General features: G+C 32.8%; 1 protein-coding gene across 48 annotated transcripts in view; it reads left to right on the forward strand.

Moving 5' to 3' along the window:
• The window catches only part of RIMS2 (regulating synaptic membrane exocytosis 2), a 587,808-nt gene that overhangs the window by 418,071 nt on the left and 148,900 nt on the right, over positions 1-20,837 (forward strand). For 28 of the 48 annotated variants that reach the window (XM_032415998.1, XM_032415989.1, XM_032416001.1 and 25 more), the window contains one exon: positions 16,756-16,856. The exons of 18 other annotated variants lie outside the window; for them this stretch is intronic. In XM_032415998.1, coding sequence (XP_032271889.1) covers positions 16,756-16,856 — 101 coding nt within the window. Of the gene's footprint in view, positions 1-16,755; positions 16,857-20,837 lie in introns of those variants that run through there. 2 more of the 48 variants (XM_032416033.1, XM_032416034.1) reach the window with 2 other exon arrangements.

A 20,837-nucleotide genomic window follows, 5' to 3' on the forward strand; every position in this document is an offset into this window, starting at 1 on the left:
ATAACTGAGTTTCTTTTAAATGAGAAGTAGTGAGTTTTATTAGGGCTTACACTTTTCGTCTTACTCTTAAGAAATTTCATATGACAATTTTATTTTTTTAGATAATTGTAAAACAGATCTTAGAGACCATTTGAAAGAGAGCTAATGATACAAAGGGATTTTAAAAATACTGTTCGTAAGTTCCATAAAATAACATCTGCTCATGTTTTTGAATTCAAGTTTTAACTACACAAATTTTCAGAATTACTCCCAGACCTGGTCTAGAGCATCTAGCGATCTTAGTGCTTGTGTAATATATGTCTTACTCCTAAGGAGATTTCAAAAACAAAAGATGTTTTGTCAGCCATATTTCTTATTAACTACTTAGGTAAATTATTATATTATAATACCAATTATTATATTATTATGTTAACTAGCTTCTTACATTATTATAGTTGGTTCTGTGCTACATCAAGAGTTTTGGAAAATATATTTAAAAATTTCTATTTCAGACTGGTCCATTGGTCTGCCAGGTACTAATGTTAATTTGAAAAGCTTAACAATTCAAGTTGAACAGATTTTAAACACTTCTTAATAAAAATACAACTGGGAAAAAATAACATGTCTTGTGCATTGTAATTATTCTTTTCTAATTTTTTAAAATTTATTTTAAATTCTTTTAAAAATTTTCCAACATTTTTGAGATATAATTGGCATATAATATTGTATTAGTTTGAGGGGGCACCTGGCTGGCCCAGTCAGTAGAGCATGTGACTCTTGATCTCAGGGTCATGAGTTCAAGCCCCACGTTGGACATAGAGATGACTTAAAAAGACAAACATTGTATTAATATTAGTATTAGTACAACACCATGATTTGAATATGTATAAATTATGAAATTATTTCCATAATAAGTTTGGTTAACATTCTATAATTCTTAATAAAATTATTACTTCACTTCCTGTTAGGGTTAGCTAAGGGAAAGTTTTCAAAATTAATACAACTACGGTATTGTTTTTAGCATTAAAACAGTTCCTCTTTTTTGCTTTATTTCTGTGATTATCCTGAATGTTGCCCCTTGAGATATGTTAGTCCAAACCTGCATTTCAGTTTTTATCAGATTTGTTTGGCATATATGCCATGTTCTGAATGCTTTCACTTGACATCTTGTTCTACTTGTGTTATATCCTAAAAGGTAAAGAGAAGTAACATTCATTGTAGGGGAAATTTACTATATCTATGAATATGTACACATATAAACATGCATATAAGCTGTTACTGAAATTTCCCAAAATCTTTCAATTATTGATTTATTATCAGTCTTATCATTACACACAGATTCTACCCATTTTTAGGTATTTTCTCTGCATTGATTCTATCCTACCTATATTTAATGAACTCTATCATTGATGAAAGTCTGACATAGATACTCAAGATTTGCTCAGTCATGGAAACCATAACTCTGTAGTATACTGAAATTCTACTAGAAAATGTAAATCAGTCAGTTCCTAGGAGGAATGGAGTGTTAACTCCCTCTTCCTTACTGTGCTGGCTACCTTAGACGTTACAAGAGACACAGCAGCTTGGAATATTTTATGTAAGTTTAAGTTTAACGTTTTATTAAGTAGTGTTGTGATATTTTAACCAAAAAAGTATCAAATGAAATATGAGTATATGTGCATATATATAAAAACATATCACATCTATATGAAAGCTCCTATTAATAAAGTATAATACTTAAGACTAATTCTCTAAAGCGTATATATACTCAAATATAAAGGGAGAGTTTAGAAAGTTCTTGGAACTTGTAATAATAGGGATAGCCACACATGGAATAAGAATGGTCTTGAGTATTTCTTCCTTGTGTGGTTGGTGTGAGGGAAATTGAAAAGATTATTAGAATAGATTATTAGAATATTAATTAATATGAATAAAAGATTAATATAATAGATTTTTAGAATAGGTGTCAAGAGAGCTAGTTTTAGCTTTAGTCTTGCTACGGGGCTCTGTGATCCTAGACACATAATTTCAGATCTTTGGGTTTCAGGTATCTCACTTTTAAATTGGGGTTTGGAATGCATTGTTTTTTAATTTTTTTATGGGTAGAAAATTCCATCTGCCTTGGAAGATACATCCTGAATTTGAGATGTTACCTTGCACTCTGAATACTGTAACATTTTATTTTACCTTGGCCTATTGTCCACCTTAGCTCTCTTTCCTGAAAATTTCAGTTATTGAGGAAAGTATTTGTTCCTATAAGAAATGTTAGCCTGAGAAGCGCCTCGGTGGCTCAGTCGTTAAGCCTCTGCCTTCGGCTCAGGTCATGATCCCAGGGTCCTGGGATCGAACCCCACGTCTGTCTCCCTGCTCAGCGGGGAGCCTGCTTCTCCCTCTCCCACTCCCCCTGATTGTGTTCCCTCTCTCGCTGTGTCTCTCTCTGTCAAATAAATAAATAAAACCTTAAAAAAAAAAAAAAAAGAAAGAAATGTTAGCCTGAGAAGCAATATTAGAGCACAGACTCTGGAACTAGACCACCTGATCAGCCCCACCACGTATTTGCTGGGTGATCTGGACAAAGTTGCTCTTTGTAGATTCCTCAGATTCCTCCTCTCAAAAACAGGGATAATAATAGTACATCAGCGGGTTATTGTATGGATTAAATTCATTAATATATGATCTGTAAATCACCTAAAAGCAGTGTCTGGTACTTAGTAGGCACTATATAAGTGAAACTAGTATTTTTTTAAATTTTATAAAATACATTAAAAACCAGAATTTTTATTTTGAGTTGGGTATATTGAAGCCCAGGCATTTTGATGGGTGGTCCTTCATTCTATGATACAGAATTAGTTATTTTTGTTATGTGCATCACAAATATCTTCTACTAGCTTGTGACTTCCGGTTTAGGACATGGCTGCCATACAAACCCGAGCATCAGAACTGCTGCACCCAGACTGGAGAGCTTTGTCATTTCTGGGACAACAGAGTTGGGTAGAAATCAAGAACACTGAAATCCGATTGGTCTGAATTCTAATCCAGTTTCTGTCACCCACTAGGGATGTGACTTGGGCTGCAGTTAGATTAAAGGGTTAATTATGTTTTAATGAAAGCATAAAAGAGCTTTTCTCTGAAAAGAGCAGGACTTTCTAAGAATAAAATAAATACATTCCTAAGTAATGAAATTTGAAAACAGACTTGACTACAGTGTGACAGGTATAAACTTCAGAATCTCAAAATCAGCATAAACAAATTAAAAGGCAAACAACAAACCGGGAAATTTGCAGCAACTCAGAGTATTAAGAGCCTTAACATCTGATTCACTCTGACAAATGAATTATGTGGTCTGTAAAACTCTAATAGAAAAATGGGCAAAAGACATGTACAGACATTTCACTAAGCAAGAAATTTAGTGGACAGTAAATATATAAAAAACATTTCATTCCAATATAACCAAATAGATGACTTTTTAAAAAATGAGATACTGTGTTTCATCTGTTTAAAAAACAACACTTTAATGCTGGTGAGAATGTGATCCACGAGTGGCGGCATAATTTAGTATAATCTTCCTAAAAAGTAATTTTCCAATATAAATCAAGAGCCTCAAAAATATTCACAGACTTTTGACCTGGTGGAAATAGAGTTCAGATAAAAATGTATGTACCAGAGTATCACTAAAGCATTATTTGTAGCGATGAAAAGGATGTTACCATGAATGTTGAATAATGGGGGAATGGCTAAATTATGATACATATGCAGCCATTTAATTGAATAATTTTATTGCCATAGAAATTAGAAACACTTATTTCTATATTTTTTTGTAATTTGAAAAAAATTGAAAGTGATAATATCTGTAAGGAACTTGTCACAGAGTTCTTTCCATACTAGAAAGTAAAAAAATGGTAGTTCCTATTTACTACTGAAACCAATTATGCCAAAAATTTCATTTTCAGACAGATATATAATGTAAACAATGAATAATAAAGGTGAGTCTTTATTTAAAATGAGAATAAAAATAAAATAGGAATAAAAATCCAAAGCAGAGACTAATAAAATGCCTGTAAAATAGCCCAATAATATGTAAACTTGGCTATGCTAGACCCAAATCCTTCTCTAGGTATCAAAATGGCATATTAAACTATCATATAACATAATTGGCTTATATAAAGGAGAGTTTATGCCTGAAATTCTTATTTTAGTGGTATAAAGGTATTTCACATCTGAAAAATTCATTTGTTTAACAAATATCTAATAAACATTTTCATATGCTAGGCCTTATTCTAGGTGCTGGGAACATAACAGATCTCCCCTGTCATGGAAATTATATTCTTGGGAGAGCAAATAGTCACTAAAGAAGATAAGTTTAGATTGTTATAAATACTATTATTTAAAACCCTTATGTACTTAGTGTGAGTGGAGTGGGAAGGCATTATTTTAGATGGAGCAATCCAGGAAGTCTTTCTGAAGAGGTGATAATTTGAATTGTAGTAAGAAGAGTAAGAAGAAACAAACTATGCAAAGGAACCAGGAGATACATAAGTAATTAAGATCAATATATGGCAGATAAAGTCAGGACTTCTAAGTTCAGAAGAGGAGAATAATTTTTGCTATAAATCTTCCTTTTCTGAGAAGACATTTAAGTGTCAGCGATGGATGAGAGTTTTAAATATTGAAGATTTTCAGGGAGATGAAGGAATAAAGTATAGCTCTGGATGGTAAAGTTGTGATTAAAATATTTTTAAAACCATTTGAGTTGAAAGGAAAGGATTCAATGTAATAAGTTAGGAATCAAGTTATTTAGTATTAACTTGTACAAAATACTAAGTAGTCATTAGCACATGGTTAAAATAAGTTATGATTGTTTTCAGATCACTTTCTCTTCGCTCATTAAAGCTCTATACTTTTATATCTATAATGAAAGCATTATAATATAAAAGGGTTGGCATGAATGATAAATCAGTTTCATATGAAAGAGGGGAAGTTGGCATGAATAATGCTACATTGAAGATAATTGCTAAGGGAGTTTAAATTAGATTACAATTCAACTGAAGAGAAGGATGTTATTTGACATATAGATGATAGTTTCTTTTTATTAGTCTGTATGAAGGCTTCAGGGGATGGGGTGTGGGAGGTGAGAGTAAGGATGAGGAAGGGAACTGATAGTAGGAAAGGCAAAGTTTAATGGAAAGCAAAATGATAATAAGTAAAAGTGATTAGATTCATTAATCATGTGACCTAACTGATGGGGAGGTCACAGTTATAGATTCTAAGGTCATGAAGAATGTGAAGGAGGTTGATAGGCCATTTCAGAGTAATGGAATGAGAATCAGAAGGAATCTCTAAAAAGAAGATTAAATATTTAAAATGACCATATTATAGTTTAAGGTTGGGTCATACGGAAATAAGTTAAAGTATGACCAAAAAAAAAAAAAAAAAAAAAAAGCCAAAGAGAAGATGATGTAGTTAGAAAAGGAAAGGTGGGAAATGTTGAAAGGAAGGAATGTTGGGGCAAGAAAAGAATTAAATAAGAGTTGAGTCGTATGTGTGTGTATGTGAAAGAGATAGAGAGAAAGACAAGAGAGAGTCCTTTAATGACTAAGTATTTCAGATCATAAGTTTTGGAAAACAGACCAATCTCAGCCATCTACTAGTTATATGACCTTGTACAAATTTTCTAATAAGTAAAATTGTGAAAATAGTCCTATCACATACAGTTGTACTGATTTAAGTGACATGATCATAATACATGCAAAGCTCTTAGCACAATTCCCAGCATGTGCAAAGTATTATTCTTGTTAAGATCTTAATTGTTCAGGAACATTAGTATTAAGTCTCGAATACAAGATTTTAACCATGTACTCTTAAAAGCCTTGTTATATTTTATTTTCTATGCCTTGATAAAGTAAAATTAAACATTGTTGAAAAAAAATTAACAGCTAGACAGAAATCTGATCATTGGTTATCTGGGCTGGCAGGGAGAGTATTGACCACAGGTGGCACGAGGGAGCTTTTTACAGTGACAGAAATATGCTGTATCTTGATTCTGGCGAGGTTCCATGACTATATACATTTGTCAGATGTCATAGAACTTTGCACCTAAATAGTGTGAATTTTAACTTATGTAAGTATGCCTTCATAAATCTGACTTTAAAAGTAACTGAAAATACACAAAATTTAAATGAATTTTTAATACATTACCCAAATAGTACTAAATATATGCTAATAGAAAATTTATTTGATCTGACACATCCCAAGCAATTAAGAGCCAAGTCCCATCCCCACAAGGGTTCAGGGGGCACGGTAATGGATGGGGTTAGCCGATAAGTCCATAACACAGAGAGAAGAGATGACTATAGTGGTTGAACTAACAAAGGAAGGCCTAAAGCTCTGAATCTAAAGCAGTGGTCAAGAAACCAAGAAAGAGTAAGAAAAGTGTTTAGGGTTGAGTTGCAAGAACAGGCAAGACATTAACAAAGATATGGATTCTGGATATTCTAGATATTCATTAATAATAACTAAAGGAAGAAGAACTGATATGAGAAGTAATGTTAAATGGTTTTGGACAAACTGAGTTTTAGGTACTGATGGGATATTCATTTGGGGATGGCTAGGAGACAACTAGAAATGTGAATCTTAAGCTTATAGGAGAGGTAGGAGCTGAAGGTAAGAGTCTTCAGCAGTCAAACATTTTGGATAATTAAGTCACTGTGGTATAAATTATTTTAACCATAATTGAGTTTAGGACCCATTATAAGTACAATTTTTATTTCTAGTTTACAGATTGAAAAATTAAGGTACAGGTCAGTTAATAACTTATTCCAACCATTTGAAGCTGGCATTTAAAGCAATTGGACAAGGTAGAAGATACAGAAATGTTAAAGCCAAGAAGCTGGGACATGTGCAGTGAATACCATTAGAGAACAATGCTAAATGTCTAGAAAAAGGAGAAAAGGAAGAGAGGAATTCAGAAGCGGAGATTTAATGTCAACAGAGACCAACTCATTCTAGTTTGCAGTTTTATTTAGGATCCTCAGTGTAACTCATATTCCAATGTGAGAATTTGGAAGGTTGAATGACATTCAGCCTTGTCTCTAGCTTGGGCTGGTCTCTCCTGGTGTCTCCATCGAATCCTTATCTGTCTCTGAGAGACATCCTACCTAACTTTTATTCCTCTTTCTTCTCAGTATTGAACAGAAGCATTTCAGGAGATGTCCCTATTTGGGAAACATTTAGGATGCGTTCCTTTGAATTCTGAGGGAGTATTAAACTGCAGGACATTAGTCACTCCGTATGGTTCTTCTAATTCCCTTGACTGATGACAGTCATCATGAGCACCTATGGAAAAAGATAAACAGCTTGATATCCAGCAGGAGTATTATTTAAAATCTCTGTATTTAGGGGGACGCCTGGTAGCTCAGTCGATTAAGCGTCTGCCTTCAGCTCAGGTCGTGGTCCCAGAGTCCTGGGATCGAGCTCCGCATCGGGCTCCCTGCTCAGCAGGAAGTCGGCTTCTCCCTCTCCCTCTGCCTTCTCCCCGCTGCTCATGCTCTCTCTCTCAAATAAATAAAATAAAATCTTAAAAAAAAAGATCTCTTTGTTACCTTCAAAAATATTTATGTTATCATTTTAATGCCATAGTTAATATAACTTAGTTTTTAAGTTTTTATTTAAATTCCTGTTAGTTAACATACAGTGTGATATTAGTTTCTGGTGTATAATATAGTGATTCAACACTTCCATACATCACCCAGTGCTCATCACAACAAGTGCCCTCCTCAATTCCCATCACCTATTTAGCCCCCTCCCCCCTTCTCCTTTCTGGTAACCATCCGTTTGTTCTCTGTAGTAAGAGTCTGTTTCTTGTTTTCCCTTCTTTTCTCTTTCTCCTTTTCCCCCTTTGCTCATTTGTTTTGTTTCTTAAATTCCACATATGAGGGAAATCATATGGTATTTCTCTTTCTCTGCCTTATTTCTCTCAGCATAGTACACTCTAGCTCCATCCATGTCCTTGCAAATGGCAAGATTATATTCTTTTTATGGCTGAGTAATATTCCATTATATATATATCTTCTTTATCCATTCATCAGATAGATGCTTGGGCTGTTTCCATAATTTTGCTATTATATATAATGCTGCTATAAACTTTGGGGTGCATGTATCCCTTTGAATTAGTATTTTTGTATTCTTAGGGTAAATACTGAGTAGTGTTATTACTGGATCATAGGGTAGTTCTATTTTTAACTTTTTGAGGAATCTCCATAGTGTTTTCCGGAGCGGTTTCACCAGTTTGCAATCCCACCAACAAGGTTCTTTTTTCTCCACATCCAATGCTTGTTTCTTGCATTTTTTATTTTAGCCATTCTGACAGGTGTGAGGTGATATCTCATTGTAGTTTTGATTTGTATTGCCCTGATGATGAGTGATGTTGAGCATCTTTTCATGTGTCTGTTGGCATCTGTATGTCTTCTATGGAGAAATGTCTATTCATGTCTTCCGCCCATTTTTAAATTGGATTATTTGGTTTCTGGGTGTTGAGTTTTGCAAGTTCTTTATATATTTTGGATACTAACCCTTTATCAGGTCTGTCATTTGCAAATATCTTCTCCCATTCTGTAAGTTGCCTTTTAGTTTTGTTGATTGTTTCCTTCACTGTACAGAAGCTTTTTTGAATAAACAAGCTCTCACAGGAGTTTTAGAAATGCTGAAATGAAACCTAAAGAAATGAAAACTAAAGAAGTAATCAGTATGAACAATATCAAATACCACAAAAATTGATTTTGGGGGGATTTATATTGTTTGGATTTCCATTTTTATGAGTTACATATACCTTAGGTCCAACATTTTGTTAATCATCATTATCATTTCTTTTCTATACAAACTTTGTGAGATGGTTAGAATTCTTTATATAGGAAAAAATCAACAGACTAAACACATTTTCATAAGCAAAATATCTAACTAATTGAAAATCCAAAATTTCACCATGTGTTTGGAATCATACCATGACTATTTTTTAAAAAGAATTTAGAGTATCAATATTAAGGCTAAACACAAGTTGGAATGCAGAGATCTCAATTTTAATGTAATGTGGGCAAATTTAGATAAGTCTTTAATTATAGCACGAAGAATATACTGAGTTTCCAGTATTCATAAGAAGAAAAAATATGGGTCTCTTCCTAGAATAGGCCTCATTACAGTTTTTGTATGATGGACATTTTTATCTTTTTATGATTTAAGTTAACATTCTTAGCATTCCTAAATATACTTAAATTTCTATTTCTAAATTAACATAAATTTAAAGTTGCATTTAAATTTCTTCATGACGCTCCTCTCAAACCTTCCATGCAATCTGCGATATGTATAATAGCGGATGTGGTTGAAATATATCTCATGGCTACATTCATTAGACGCCAGATGTGAGACACAGCAGTCTTTCATAATATGTCATACCCAACCGTTATAAGATGGGGACAAGTCATATACACAGGGCAATAATATGTGCTACTCTGTGGGTCATCTCTTCCTCAAGGTAGATTTTTTTCCATCAGGAAAAAGGTAGGAGATTCCAAAAGTGCTTAACACATATGGGGAATAGTTTATTAACTCAATGAATCTGACTCATGTTTCTATCTTTTCTCAGTAGTTACTGCACTTTCTCTCGGAAGCATTTTTAATAATAACCATTGTTTCCTTCTCTGAGGGACTTTTACTTGAAAATTAAGTTTATCCTATAAGATAGATCTTGTTTTTTCAGAGACAGGAATTGTGACTAACAAGTTAAAAATAACTAAGTTATTAGAAAGTTACTAATATTTTCTTTTAAACACCTCACTGTGTATAGGGGGAAAAACATATACAGTAAGACAATTACGCTTGAGCTAGTCTAAAAGATCCTCCTAGTCTCCTATACTAGATCATCCTTATGATTCTTTTTGCTGGGCAAATTCTCTGGTTTAATGAACTTTTCAGTAGTGTCTATCTCTCTGCCTCTCCCAGCCAGGATCACTCTTAAGATTTCTCTCTGCCTCTTTCCTCCCCCTCTTTCCTCCCTCCCTCTTTTCCTTGTCTTTCTCCTTCCCTCTCTTCATCTCATTTCTGTCCCTGTCTCTGTACACACACACACACACACACACACACGCACACACACAGAGTAAAGTAAATTTTAATGAATGCAATACCAGGCAAATAGAGTAGGGATTTCTAGACCACTTTATACTATTTATATTAATGAAATAAATATGATAATATAAAAGAACAAATACTTAAACATTATTTGGCCTCAAAATTAACCAACCAGATAGTTTTATAGCAGAAGGAATCATAAAGAATATCTGTTCTAAGACTGTTAATTTTACAGATGGTGAATTTTATGGCCAGAAAGGTAAGTGAGGTGCTTACAGTTATAAGGCTTGTGAAATCAAGACTTGAACCTAAGTCTTGTCTCTTCTTATCTTTTAAGATTTTGTTTTTAAGATTTTGTTCATTCCTATGTACCATAAGTATACCCATTACCCTAAATCTGGATAGTCCCAAAGTCCCATCAACTCTGTAATGATTATCTGCACTACACTCTCCATACACAAAACCCTGACTTTCCCCTATAGGCCAAACATATCCCAATTTTATTTTTTTATTTTTATTTTTTTTAAAGATTTTTTTTTTTTAAAGATTTTATTTATTTATTTGAGACAGAGAGAATGAGAGAGAGAGAGAGAGCACATGAGAGGGGTGAGGGTCATAGGGAGAAGCAGGCTCCCTGCCGAGCAGGGAGCCCGATGCGGGACTCGATCCAGGGACTCCAGCATCATGAGAGCCGAAGGCAGTCCCTTAACCAACTAAGCCACCCAGGCGCCCCCAATTTTATTTTTTTTAAGATTTTATTTATTAATTTGACAGAGAGAGACACAGCAAGAGAGGGAACACAATCGGGGGAGTGGGAGAGGGAGAAGCAGGCTTCCCGCGGAGCAGGGAGCCCGATGTGGGGCTCAATCCCAGGACCCTGGGATCATGACCTAAGCCAAGGGCAGACGCTTAACGACTGAGCCACCCGGGCGCCCCCAAACATATCCCGATTTTAAATGTTAAAACCTAAAATGGTGCTGAAATCCAAGTCTTCTGAATGATAAAATCTCAGTAATTCTGTTTACTGAATTTAGATGTCAAAAACAGATATACTCTTTTTCCTTAAACACTAGGTCACTCCTAATAACATATGTCCTAAAGTAGTCTGAATATCAGCTTCTTTTGATGATAGGGAAAGGAGTCTGTGCCATTTGCTATAGCATCTCCTTTGAAGTATTATTTAATGAATATGGTAGAGAGTTAACAGAGAAATAGCAGACAGATACACACAGCAACAGGTAACCTAAATATCTAAAATAGGTTGTCAAAGTTTAGAACATAATTTAAAAACCTATGAGCTTCAAGGTAGTACAATAGTTTTGTAAGTTTCTAGAGCCTTTATGTTTCAGTTAATTCCATGTTTCACTTAGGCACATATAGAGTTCAGTCTTCCTACATTCCTAGGAGCAAAGGAAAGATCATTTTATAAGCAAACACATTATAAACCAAATCACATTATATTTTCTTTTGTTCCCAGTGTGTTAGCTCCTAGTAACCACAGTAGAAACATCCTCAAAATTGATTGATTTGGAAATAAGTATTCCTCAAAATTTGTGTATCTTAGTTGCACGGTTAAGATTAAGTGTGTTTGAGCAAAGGGAAAAGAAGAGAGAGAAAGTCAAACCAAGAAATAGACTCAACTATAAGAACAAACTGATGGTTACCAGAAGGGAGGTGGGCAGGGGGATGGGGGAATTAAGGAATGTGCTTGTGATGAGCACTGGGTGTTGTATGGAAGCGTTGAATCACTATATTGTACACCTGAAACTAATATTATACTGTATGTTAACTAACTGGAATTTAAATAAAAACTTAAAGAAAAAGATTAAGTTTGTTTACACTTTAAAAGAAAATGCTTTTGGGGGCATCTGGGTGGCTCAGTCATTAAGCCTCTGCCTTCGGCTCAGGTCATGATCCCAGGGTCCTGGGATCGAGTCCCACATCGGGCTCCCTGCTCAGCGGGAAGCCTACTTCTCCCTCTCCCACTCCCCCTGCTTGTGTTCCCTCTCTTTCTGTCAAATAAATAAAATCTTTAAAAAAAAAAAAAAAGAAAGAAGGAAAATGCTTCTGTTTGCCCCAGTACTGAAGTGGAAATAATCTGGTACATAATTTATAATTTTTATCTCAATATTTATTTCCATACTTTTTAAATTTAACTTGTTCCAATGTTTGTTATTCTCTGCATTACATGTATTTAAACAAATAATTTAGCTAACGAAAGTGTACTTTTTATGAGTTTCTAGTATATAATAAAGTTTTAGTATTAAAAAATCAAAATTTATTAAGTGATTATGAAGAAATCGTTTTAAAGTAACTTTGAAAAATTTTGTTGCATAGTTTCTTAAGTCCCACGTTTGAAAAACCTGAGAAGGAAAATTTTAAAACATGCCAGGTCACTTTTTAATATTCATAAAATTTGAAAAGATCTGTACTTTATTACGTTTGGAAATATTTCTCATTATACACCATTTTCAATCAATACACCCAAATGCTTTTATTTAACAAATAAATATATATCTCTAAGATAAATTAAGCAATGAAAAAATAAATATATATCCCTTAGATAAGTTAAGCAATGAATGGTTGTATATTTGCATTTTAAAAATTATTTAACATTTATTTCCAAAGCACTTTTATAGAATCACAACAAAAATACAGGTTTTCAAACTGAATAATTTGTCCTTTTTCACAAAAACACTATGTTCTGTGTTTTTTAAAGTAATATTTTTCTTCTGTATAGTGCCTTTGTGGGCATTTTATAAACTGTATATTAACCCAAATAAGAAAACAATAGCACTTAATTTCAATAACCAGCAATAACCGCTAACATTCTAGTATGTAAATCTTAATTTTTTCCCTCTCTTTGTCTTTTGTATAGGTTATGTGTATATATATCTTTATGAATATATATATCATTTTTTAAATTATAGTTTATAAACTATAGTACTATATCACCATTTAATCTGTTTTATAATTACTGATTGCAATGTCTTTATTTTACATTTATATGTGTGAATGCACATGCACGTCATATGCATTCTTTTTCATGGATGCATCATAGTATTCTGTAGATACACCACAAGTACAATTTACTAACACGTATTGCATTTAGAGTTTCTTTTCCTAGGCCTTTACAATTTTCAAACAGTGTAGCAATAAATACACTTGTATGTACATCTTGCACATTGATTTCTTTAGGAACAATCCTGGGAAGTGAAATTTCACATTCAAATATATGACCATTGTAAAGCCTTTTGATACACAGTACCAAATATGTTGTATTTTTAAGCAATTTACTTTGTATCAGTGAACATCAGGTACTTGGAAAACATTCATATAAATGACCATCAACTTTTTGTCAAAAGCTGTCAATGACTGTCAATCTGAAAAACAAATTTTTTCACAGTTAACAGATATTGAAAGACAGTTAAAATATTCAATAAAAGTCAAGGACAATATTTTCTTTTTGAATTGCTTGGCCTTTGAAAATAATAATGTAACAAAATATTACATTTCTTTTATCTCATATACATTTTTATTTATTCTTATTTATCTCATTATATCTTATGTAGTCATTTTAACAATTTCTATTCCAGTCCTCTGACTAGTGAAAGACATTAATAAGTTATTTTTATAGTCTATCCTACTGAAACTAGAAAATAGAAGGAACGATGCTTTCTCCTGTGTAATTGTCACCTCAAAGTGGGCAAGTAGCGATTGCATACACTGGTTCTACCTTTTTCTTTATTGCACTTTATTTGGTACATACGTATAAGTAATATACTTCTTTAATCTTAATCAGAAAACTGTCTCACATAATATTTTGTTTTATGCTCAGATTCCATTTAGTGTATCTCTGTGTATTTTATGAAAATCAATTAGATTTGTTAAAGCTACACTTCGGCCATATTGTCATCAAGTGTTTGGGGAGTCTCAACAGAAGACAGTTTTATATTTCCTATGATGGATCTCTTTACCAGTAGGATACTTTTCTCTCTACGGATATCATTGTTTGTGAAGTGTTTTCTTTATGAGAATAGGTTGATAAAAATGTAGAAAAGAAATGGAAGACTTCATAGGAGCCAAATAGTTTTGGAGAGAGGAATGTCTGGTTACTGTTTGTCCTAAGGATTAGCCTCCTAGAAAAATTTAAAGTTGTAAGTTAAAAGTATATTTACTGAAGTTTGTTGACTGTATATCAAATAAGGTGGTCACTTGAAATTTCATTAGTTAAGGTGCTAACAAAGAATCTTTCCATCTAAGGTCTGTCTATAGATGGTAATTGAGTCTGGAGATGAGAGATGTGTTTGAAATTGGAATTTAGTTGATAACATATTTAAGTGATTATATCACTCTCTCTATTTGCATCTTTGTTTACTTATAGCAAATACAAATTAATATTCTTCTTAGGCCCCCCCCAATGATCTGTTAAATATAAATGATGTCCCATAAACCTGATTCTACAAAATCTTTAAACCCTTACTAAGGAGAAAGACTCCTTTGCAAAGCAATATTAAATCAATATGTTTAAAAAAAAATATGCTTTAATGCAGGGATCATGAAACCATGGCCCACAGACCAAATCAGGTCCGCTGCCTGTTTTGTAAATAAGGTTTTCATAGAAGAGTGACACTCATTTATGTATGCATTGTCTATACCTGCTTTCGTGTTATAGTGGTAGAGTTGTGGTAGAAAATATACGGTCTGCAAAGCCTAAGATACTTATTATCGGCCCTTTACAGAACAAGTTTGTCCACTCCTGCCAGTATATATCACATTACTACCTGGTTATTAAAAAGAATTTGATGTAGCTTCATAGGAGGCTGATGTCCAGAAAAAAGTCTAAATATTAGAAAATGCGTATATATGTATGTATGTATATATATCTATGTGTATGTATATATATTTAAGTATGAATATATAAAATCTGTTCAAGCTTTTTTGTCTGTTGGTGCTATTCATATTAATATACTATCTTGCTACTATGATATCAAAATGAAACTTTTTAAAAGAACTTCCCAAACACTCAATTTAGCTAGTATCTTTAAGCACACATAATTTTTTTGATACAGGGATGGATTTTTGTTCCATTGCCCTTGGAGAAAATAATCACATTTACCTGAGAATATCTCTTAAGGTACAAATAACTTCAAAATTGTATTTTAATAGGCTAGTAGACATTTATACTTCACTGTATTTCACATTCATATCATGGAGGCACTCACTTGATTTTATGTATCATTCAATTTATATCAATATGACACATATCCCTATTTTTTAATTTGGCACAGACTTAATCAAATCATTATTAAAATGAGACTCTTAAAAGGAACAAATTGCCTCACTTTATTGAATAGTTGACTTAAATTTGCTGTTATACTTAGAGGTCATGTAATATAGACTCTTTATACATTCTTTTACTTAGGATTTTTTTGAAATTTTTTCTTTTTTTACTCTTTATTTTAAATTAATCGGTTTTTACTTAAAATTTGTTACCAACAAGAATTTTCTGATATTCAATGAGATTTTTTTTCAGGATAAGTATTAAAATACTTATTTTTGAATAGGCACACTTTTGTATAGAGATCTTTACTGCAGTTTTCAGGTTATGATGTTAAGCAAGGGGTATATATGTGTATGTTTACATTCCTCCCAACACTGAGTGGTTATGAATTTACATGATGACATGTTGTAGATACCCACTTGAGCCCAGTAAGCTATGATTATTTTTCCCAGTTTGTACATTCGTAGCATACAATTGAGATTTTGTGAACATAATCTCATTATGCATATTTATGAGAAATGGAATTTTCATATAAAATCTCTTTAATAAAAGTTATAAATATACCTTAAAAACACTTTTTCATGTTTGCTAAGATTTGCTAACTGAATTTAGTTCTTATTCTAACCAAAGTTTTTAAAGACTCTCTTGATATCTATAATTGATGCATTTGGAGGTAGACCTGTTATAGAGAGTATTAGTCTCATTTTGTAATAGGCTTACCATCTCATTTTCTCACCTCCTTACATTTTTTTTTCCTGAAATGATTTCAGTTATACTCTGTGCCTTTATTGGCATGGTTTGTTCTCAGGAGTATTATTCCAAGTGCCTCTTTCTTGGTGTTAGTTCTAGAAAATTCAAGTTCAAAAGATCCATATGTAAGCTTGTACAACCTACTTTTTAACACATGGGCTAATTTTATGGTAGTTTCTAAACACAATTGTAAAATTGCATTTGAAACCAATTAGACTTACAGCTATTTTTCAGTAAATAAATCAAATCCTGATGAATTACAAGCCAGTTTTTATTTATAGGATTACTATTGTCAGGTTTATGTGCTGTCAAATATATTCTCCTGGGCATACATGTACCAGAAATGTTTTCTATCTAGTTAAGATTTGTTGTTCTGTTAAAATTCATTTACATTTTATTTAGACTAAATTTTTTTTACATATTTAGTAATCATGCTTTTATTCACCAAATTGCAAACTTTAAATAAATCTAAGAAATAATATGACATTTTAATTTGTATGTACTACCTTGAATGAAAGTAATATATCAGCCTAACATTTCTTCTATTATTCTATTATACATCCTGTAAGTAGGGCTCAGAAATAAGAACTGAACATTAATTTTATGGGTTTTTTTCTACTCGATAGGTGCTATGGATATAGAGGAGAGAAATCGCCAAATGAAAATTAACAAATACAAACAGGTAGCCGGATCAGATCCCAGACTGGAACAAGATTACCATTCAAAGGCAAGACATTTTTCTTTTTAAAAGTTGTAAAATAAACAATCATATGAAACCGCTAGATTCTCTTCAACTTCTGAACGCAGATTAGTTAGACACAAACATATAATGCAATGGCTCCATGATATCAAATGCTAAAATTTATAATGTGCTTATATTCCAACTTGTAGGCATAGAAATTATCTTATTAAAAAAGTCATTATAATAATATAGGAGATTAAAGAAATGAAACTCATAAATGATCTGAAGAACAAATATTTTAGAATTTTTTATTTTATAGAACCTACAAGGCTCTAACACCCTCAAAAATGTTTAGGAAGAACGGCTGTGGTTTTCCCATACATAGATTTTTTTTTTAATTTTATAGCATTTTAATGGAACCTGGTTTATTAATGAGTCATTAGAACAAAATACATATTCATATGAGATGCTGTAAGTTCAAAAGTGAGCATCCTTTTGAGCTACTTTTTGGGAATAAGTTGAGGTATGAGGTCAACCAGGGAAGATGCTTGCCCTTCATTGCTTTTATATTTTCAAAACATGTTTAGGTTCGTGATATTATTCATGGTCAAAGTCATGAAAAGACTTTGCTCGGATGTACCTATTTAAGATTTAATTAAAGAGAATGAAAATAGCAAAATTTACTCATAACATTTAGTTACTATGTGTTCTGTGGCTTAGTAATGTGATCATTGCAATCATGTAATATTTGTGGTCTATATATTTCTATGTATTAGAGAAAAGCAGTTTAGATTTTTATACGCTTAGGTCTATTTTATTTTTACCTACTTAACCTTTAGTTCCTCTCCATTATACTCCATTCTTTGGTGAAGTCAAGACTTACTAAGTAAAGCATAACTGGCTACATTGGATATGCATATATACGTTTCTAGTTTCCCCACTATACAGAGGCAGAGATTCTTACATCAGCATCATCTTCCAAATCACCAATCTCTTCCCAAAATTACACAAATACTGACATGGTGAATGTAGAATTGTTTATCACAGAGTTCTGATGTCCTGGAAATGACACGGGCCTAAAGCCAGAGAAAGGTAAATTCAAGACAAATAAACAAAGCCTTGCCTTTACTCAGCGGGTCCTAAAATATATTCATTTTCTAAAATAAAAATATGAGTAACTTCAAATAGGCTCAGTGAATTTCATAGAAAATAGTTTTGTAATGATATAGTATTTCAGATACTACCAATCTTTTGAGCTTAATGTCAGAAATGATATCTGTCTTCCCAGGTACTTTGTCGGTATTTCTTCTTAGGGCTAAATAGATACACCTGATCTTTTGTGGCATCTCTTATACTCTATATATATTCACTATCTATAATCCAAAGACCAAGGCATGTAGTCCTAGTAAAATAGGATCTTAAAACTTCTAGAAACATGTCTTCAACTAACATCAATTTTTTTTATCTCCCACTGTATTTTTGGAAAGAATGTAGATGATTTTTTAAAGTACATATAATACTCTCAATAATATTGTCAGTGAAGAGATGAATATCAAGAGAAAATGAAGTTAAGGCAAAACAAAGTAACAGTAGAAGTAAAGTTTGTGAACAAAATGCATAATGTGAGACCCTATATACCTGCTGCATGTGAAGCATGTATTTTGACTGTGAACTTCCTAAAAAGCAGCAAAGACAGAAGGGGAAACTGGGTCGGTTGTATGATTCCCATTGTTTATACAATAAAAACAAGTTCTTTAGTTGCAATTTCAATGATTCTTGTTATAGATACCTGACAGAAATTTGCTGTAGGAGGATGGACCAATGGAATACAATAGGCATGGCTCCAGATTTTTTTTCAAAAAAATAAGTTTTGATGCTATTCCAATTCATAAATTAATTCTTGAATCTTCAAAGTTTTATAACTTTGACACCAATTATTTTGGGCTGGAGAAAATTTAAATCTTGGCAAAGGACTAACTATACTAAGCAATATAATTTCATAGGTATTCTGTAAGGAAGTGGTTTTCTAAGTGTAGTCTCAGACCAGTGGCATCATCACCTGAGGACTTCTAGAAGTGCAATTCTCTGGCCCAAGTACTTAATCAGAACTCTGGGGGTCGGGTCCCTGTGTTTTAACAAACCTACCAGGTGTACACCAAAGTTTGAGAACTGCTCTAAGGTGAGCCGCTTATAAAATTGACTTCCTCTATTAGGGTCTTAGCTGGAAGCCATGATGAATGATGTCCTTAAAAAATGGAGACTTTGAGATTAGATGATCTGACACCTTTACAGGGTGCTCATACTTTATAACATCCTATCATTTGAATATCAAATACTTATCATTATGAAGTTATGCATTCAGCTTAACTAAAAATGTATTTAAGCCATTAAGGTATAACTTCTTTAAAGGGTCCAAAACACAACTCTGTTTCATTACCCTACAAATTACTTACTGATATGGACTATCTTTGCTGGGTCATCTATCTCCCCATCATCCCTAACATGATCTTCCTCTGTCATGGATCAAAAAGAAAATTACAGAAGCATCTGTAGAACAATAACTACTAAGTTACTATCTAAGAATATTTTAACTATACTAGGAAATTTGAAAACAGAAAATTTTTGTTTAATAAGAGCAGTAAAAGGCATGTGCAGACATGATTCCAATTTCTCAGGGGGTGTTCCCTCAAAACAGAATTTAACTGTGTAGCCAGAGCACACCCCTGCCTCTCTTTATCCCAGCTTAAAACATCTATTCCACTCTCAGCAGAAATTTAAGGAGCAACTTTGATTTTTCCCTATAAGATCAATATTCTCTGCTCTTCGTTGGTTCAGAAAAAAGTGATTTGTCTATTAAATTTAACAGTGCAAAATATAATTCAGCATAGACCAACTACTCTTCTGTGAGTTATATAATTACTAATTAACAGAATTGGCAATAATTGAATGTCAAACAATATGTAACTATACCTGAAAATTAATATGGAGAATTTGATAATGTTTATTTAAATATATAATGTTTATTTTTTTAATTAGCTATATTTATTATTTTAAAATGATCCAGGAAGATATTTTTTTAAAAGGGTAGTCCCTAACATTTCAATAGAGAATGCTATACAGTTCATTGGTACAGTATTTATTTGGAATTCAAAGCTTTTATCTCTGTAGAAATAATGCTGTTTTTTAAATTAAATAAGTGATTTTGTGTTCCCACAAAATATCTTACTCTTATTACAGCATAAGTGCTATATATAAATATCATATTATAATTTTGTTTTCTTATTTATCTCCCTAGAATTAAGTAATAAAACCCATTAAGTGCCCAGAACTTTTCAAATGTGAACCAAAAGTCTAAATTAATGCATTTAACCCTTAATCTGATAGACTGACTTAGTGTTCAGGGAGCAGAGGACGGTGTAGTAAAAGAAAGGAAAAGGGTTTTACTCCATTCATTGTACACACCTGAACCTACTTCTTGTCACCCTAATTAGTCTCAGGCTTTTTGTCCTCTAAGGACCCATTCACCCATTTCAAAGAGACCTATCAAAAGGAGAGCAATCCAACTAAAGTAATTTACATTATAATATGAATAACATAACACAGAAATAGTTTCAGTTTTTTAAACCTATAAATACAACTAAAACTCACATTGATGCCATCAATATCAGACAGTTTGGGCTCCTGGGTGGCTCAGTCAGTTAAGCGACTGCGTTCGGCTCAGGTCATGATCCCAGGGTCCTGGGATGGAGCCCCGCATCACAATGGGCTCCTTGCTCAGCGGAGAGTCTGCTTCTCCCTCTGACCGTACCCCCTCTTGTGCTCTCTCTCTCTCTCAAATAAATAAAATAAAATCTTTAAAAAAAATTCAGACAGTTTAAGTGTTTTTGACAAATGGGTCGCCTCTGTTAACTAAGCTGTTCCCTTTATTAGAGCTCATTCTCTTCTCCACACTGAGAATACACATTCAGGGCCAGTCTTGAGTGTTTTAAATTGATTTTCAAGACATAGGCAACAGGGACACCAGAA

This window comes from Phoca vitulina, unplaced genomic scaffold (assembly GCF_004348235.1).
Source record: "Phoca vitulina isolate PV1807 unplaced genomic scaffold, GSC_HSeal_1.0 scaffold18, whole genome shotgun sequence".
In the NCBI taxonomy this organism is placed as follows: Eukaryota; Metazoa; Chordata; class Mammalia; order Carnivora; family Phocidae; genus Phoca; species Phoca vitulina.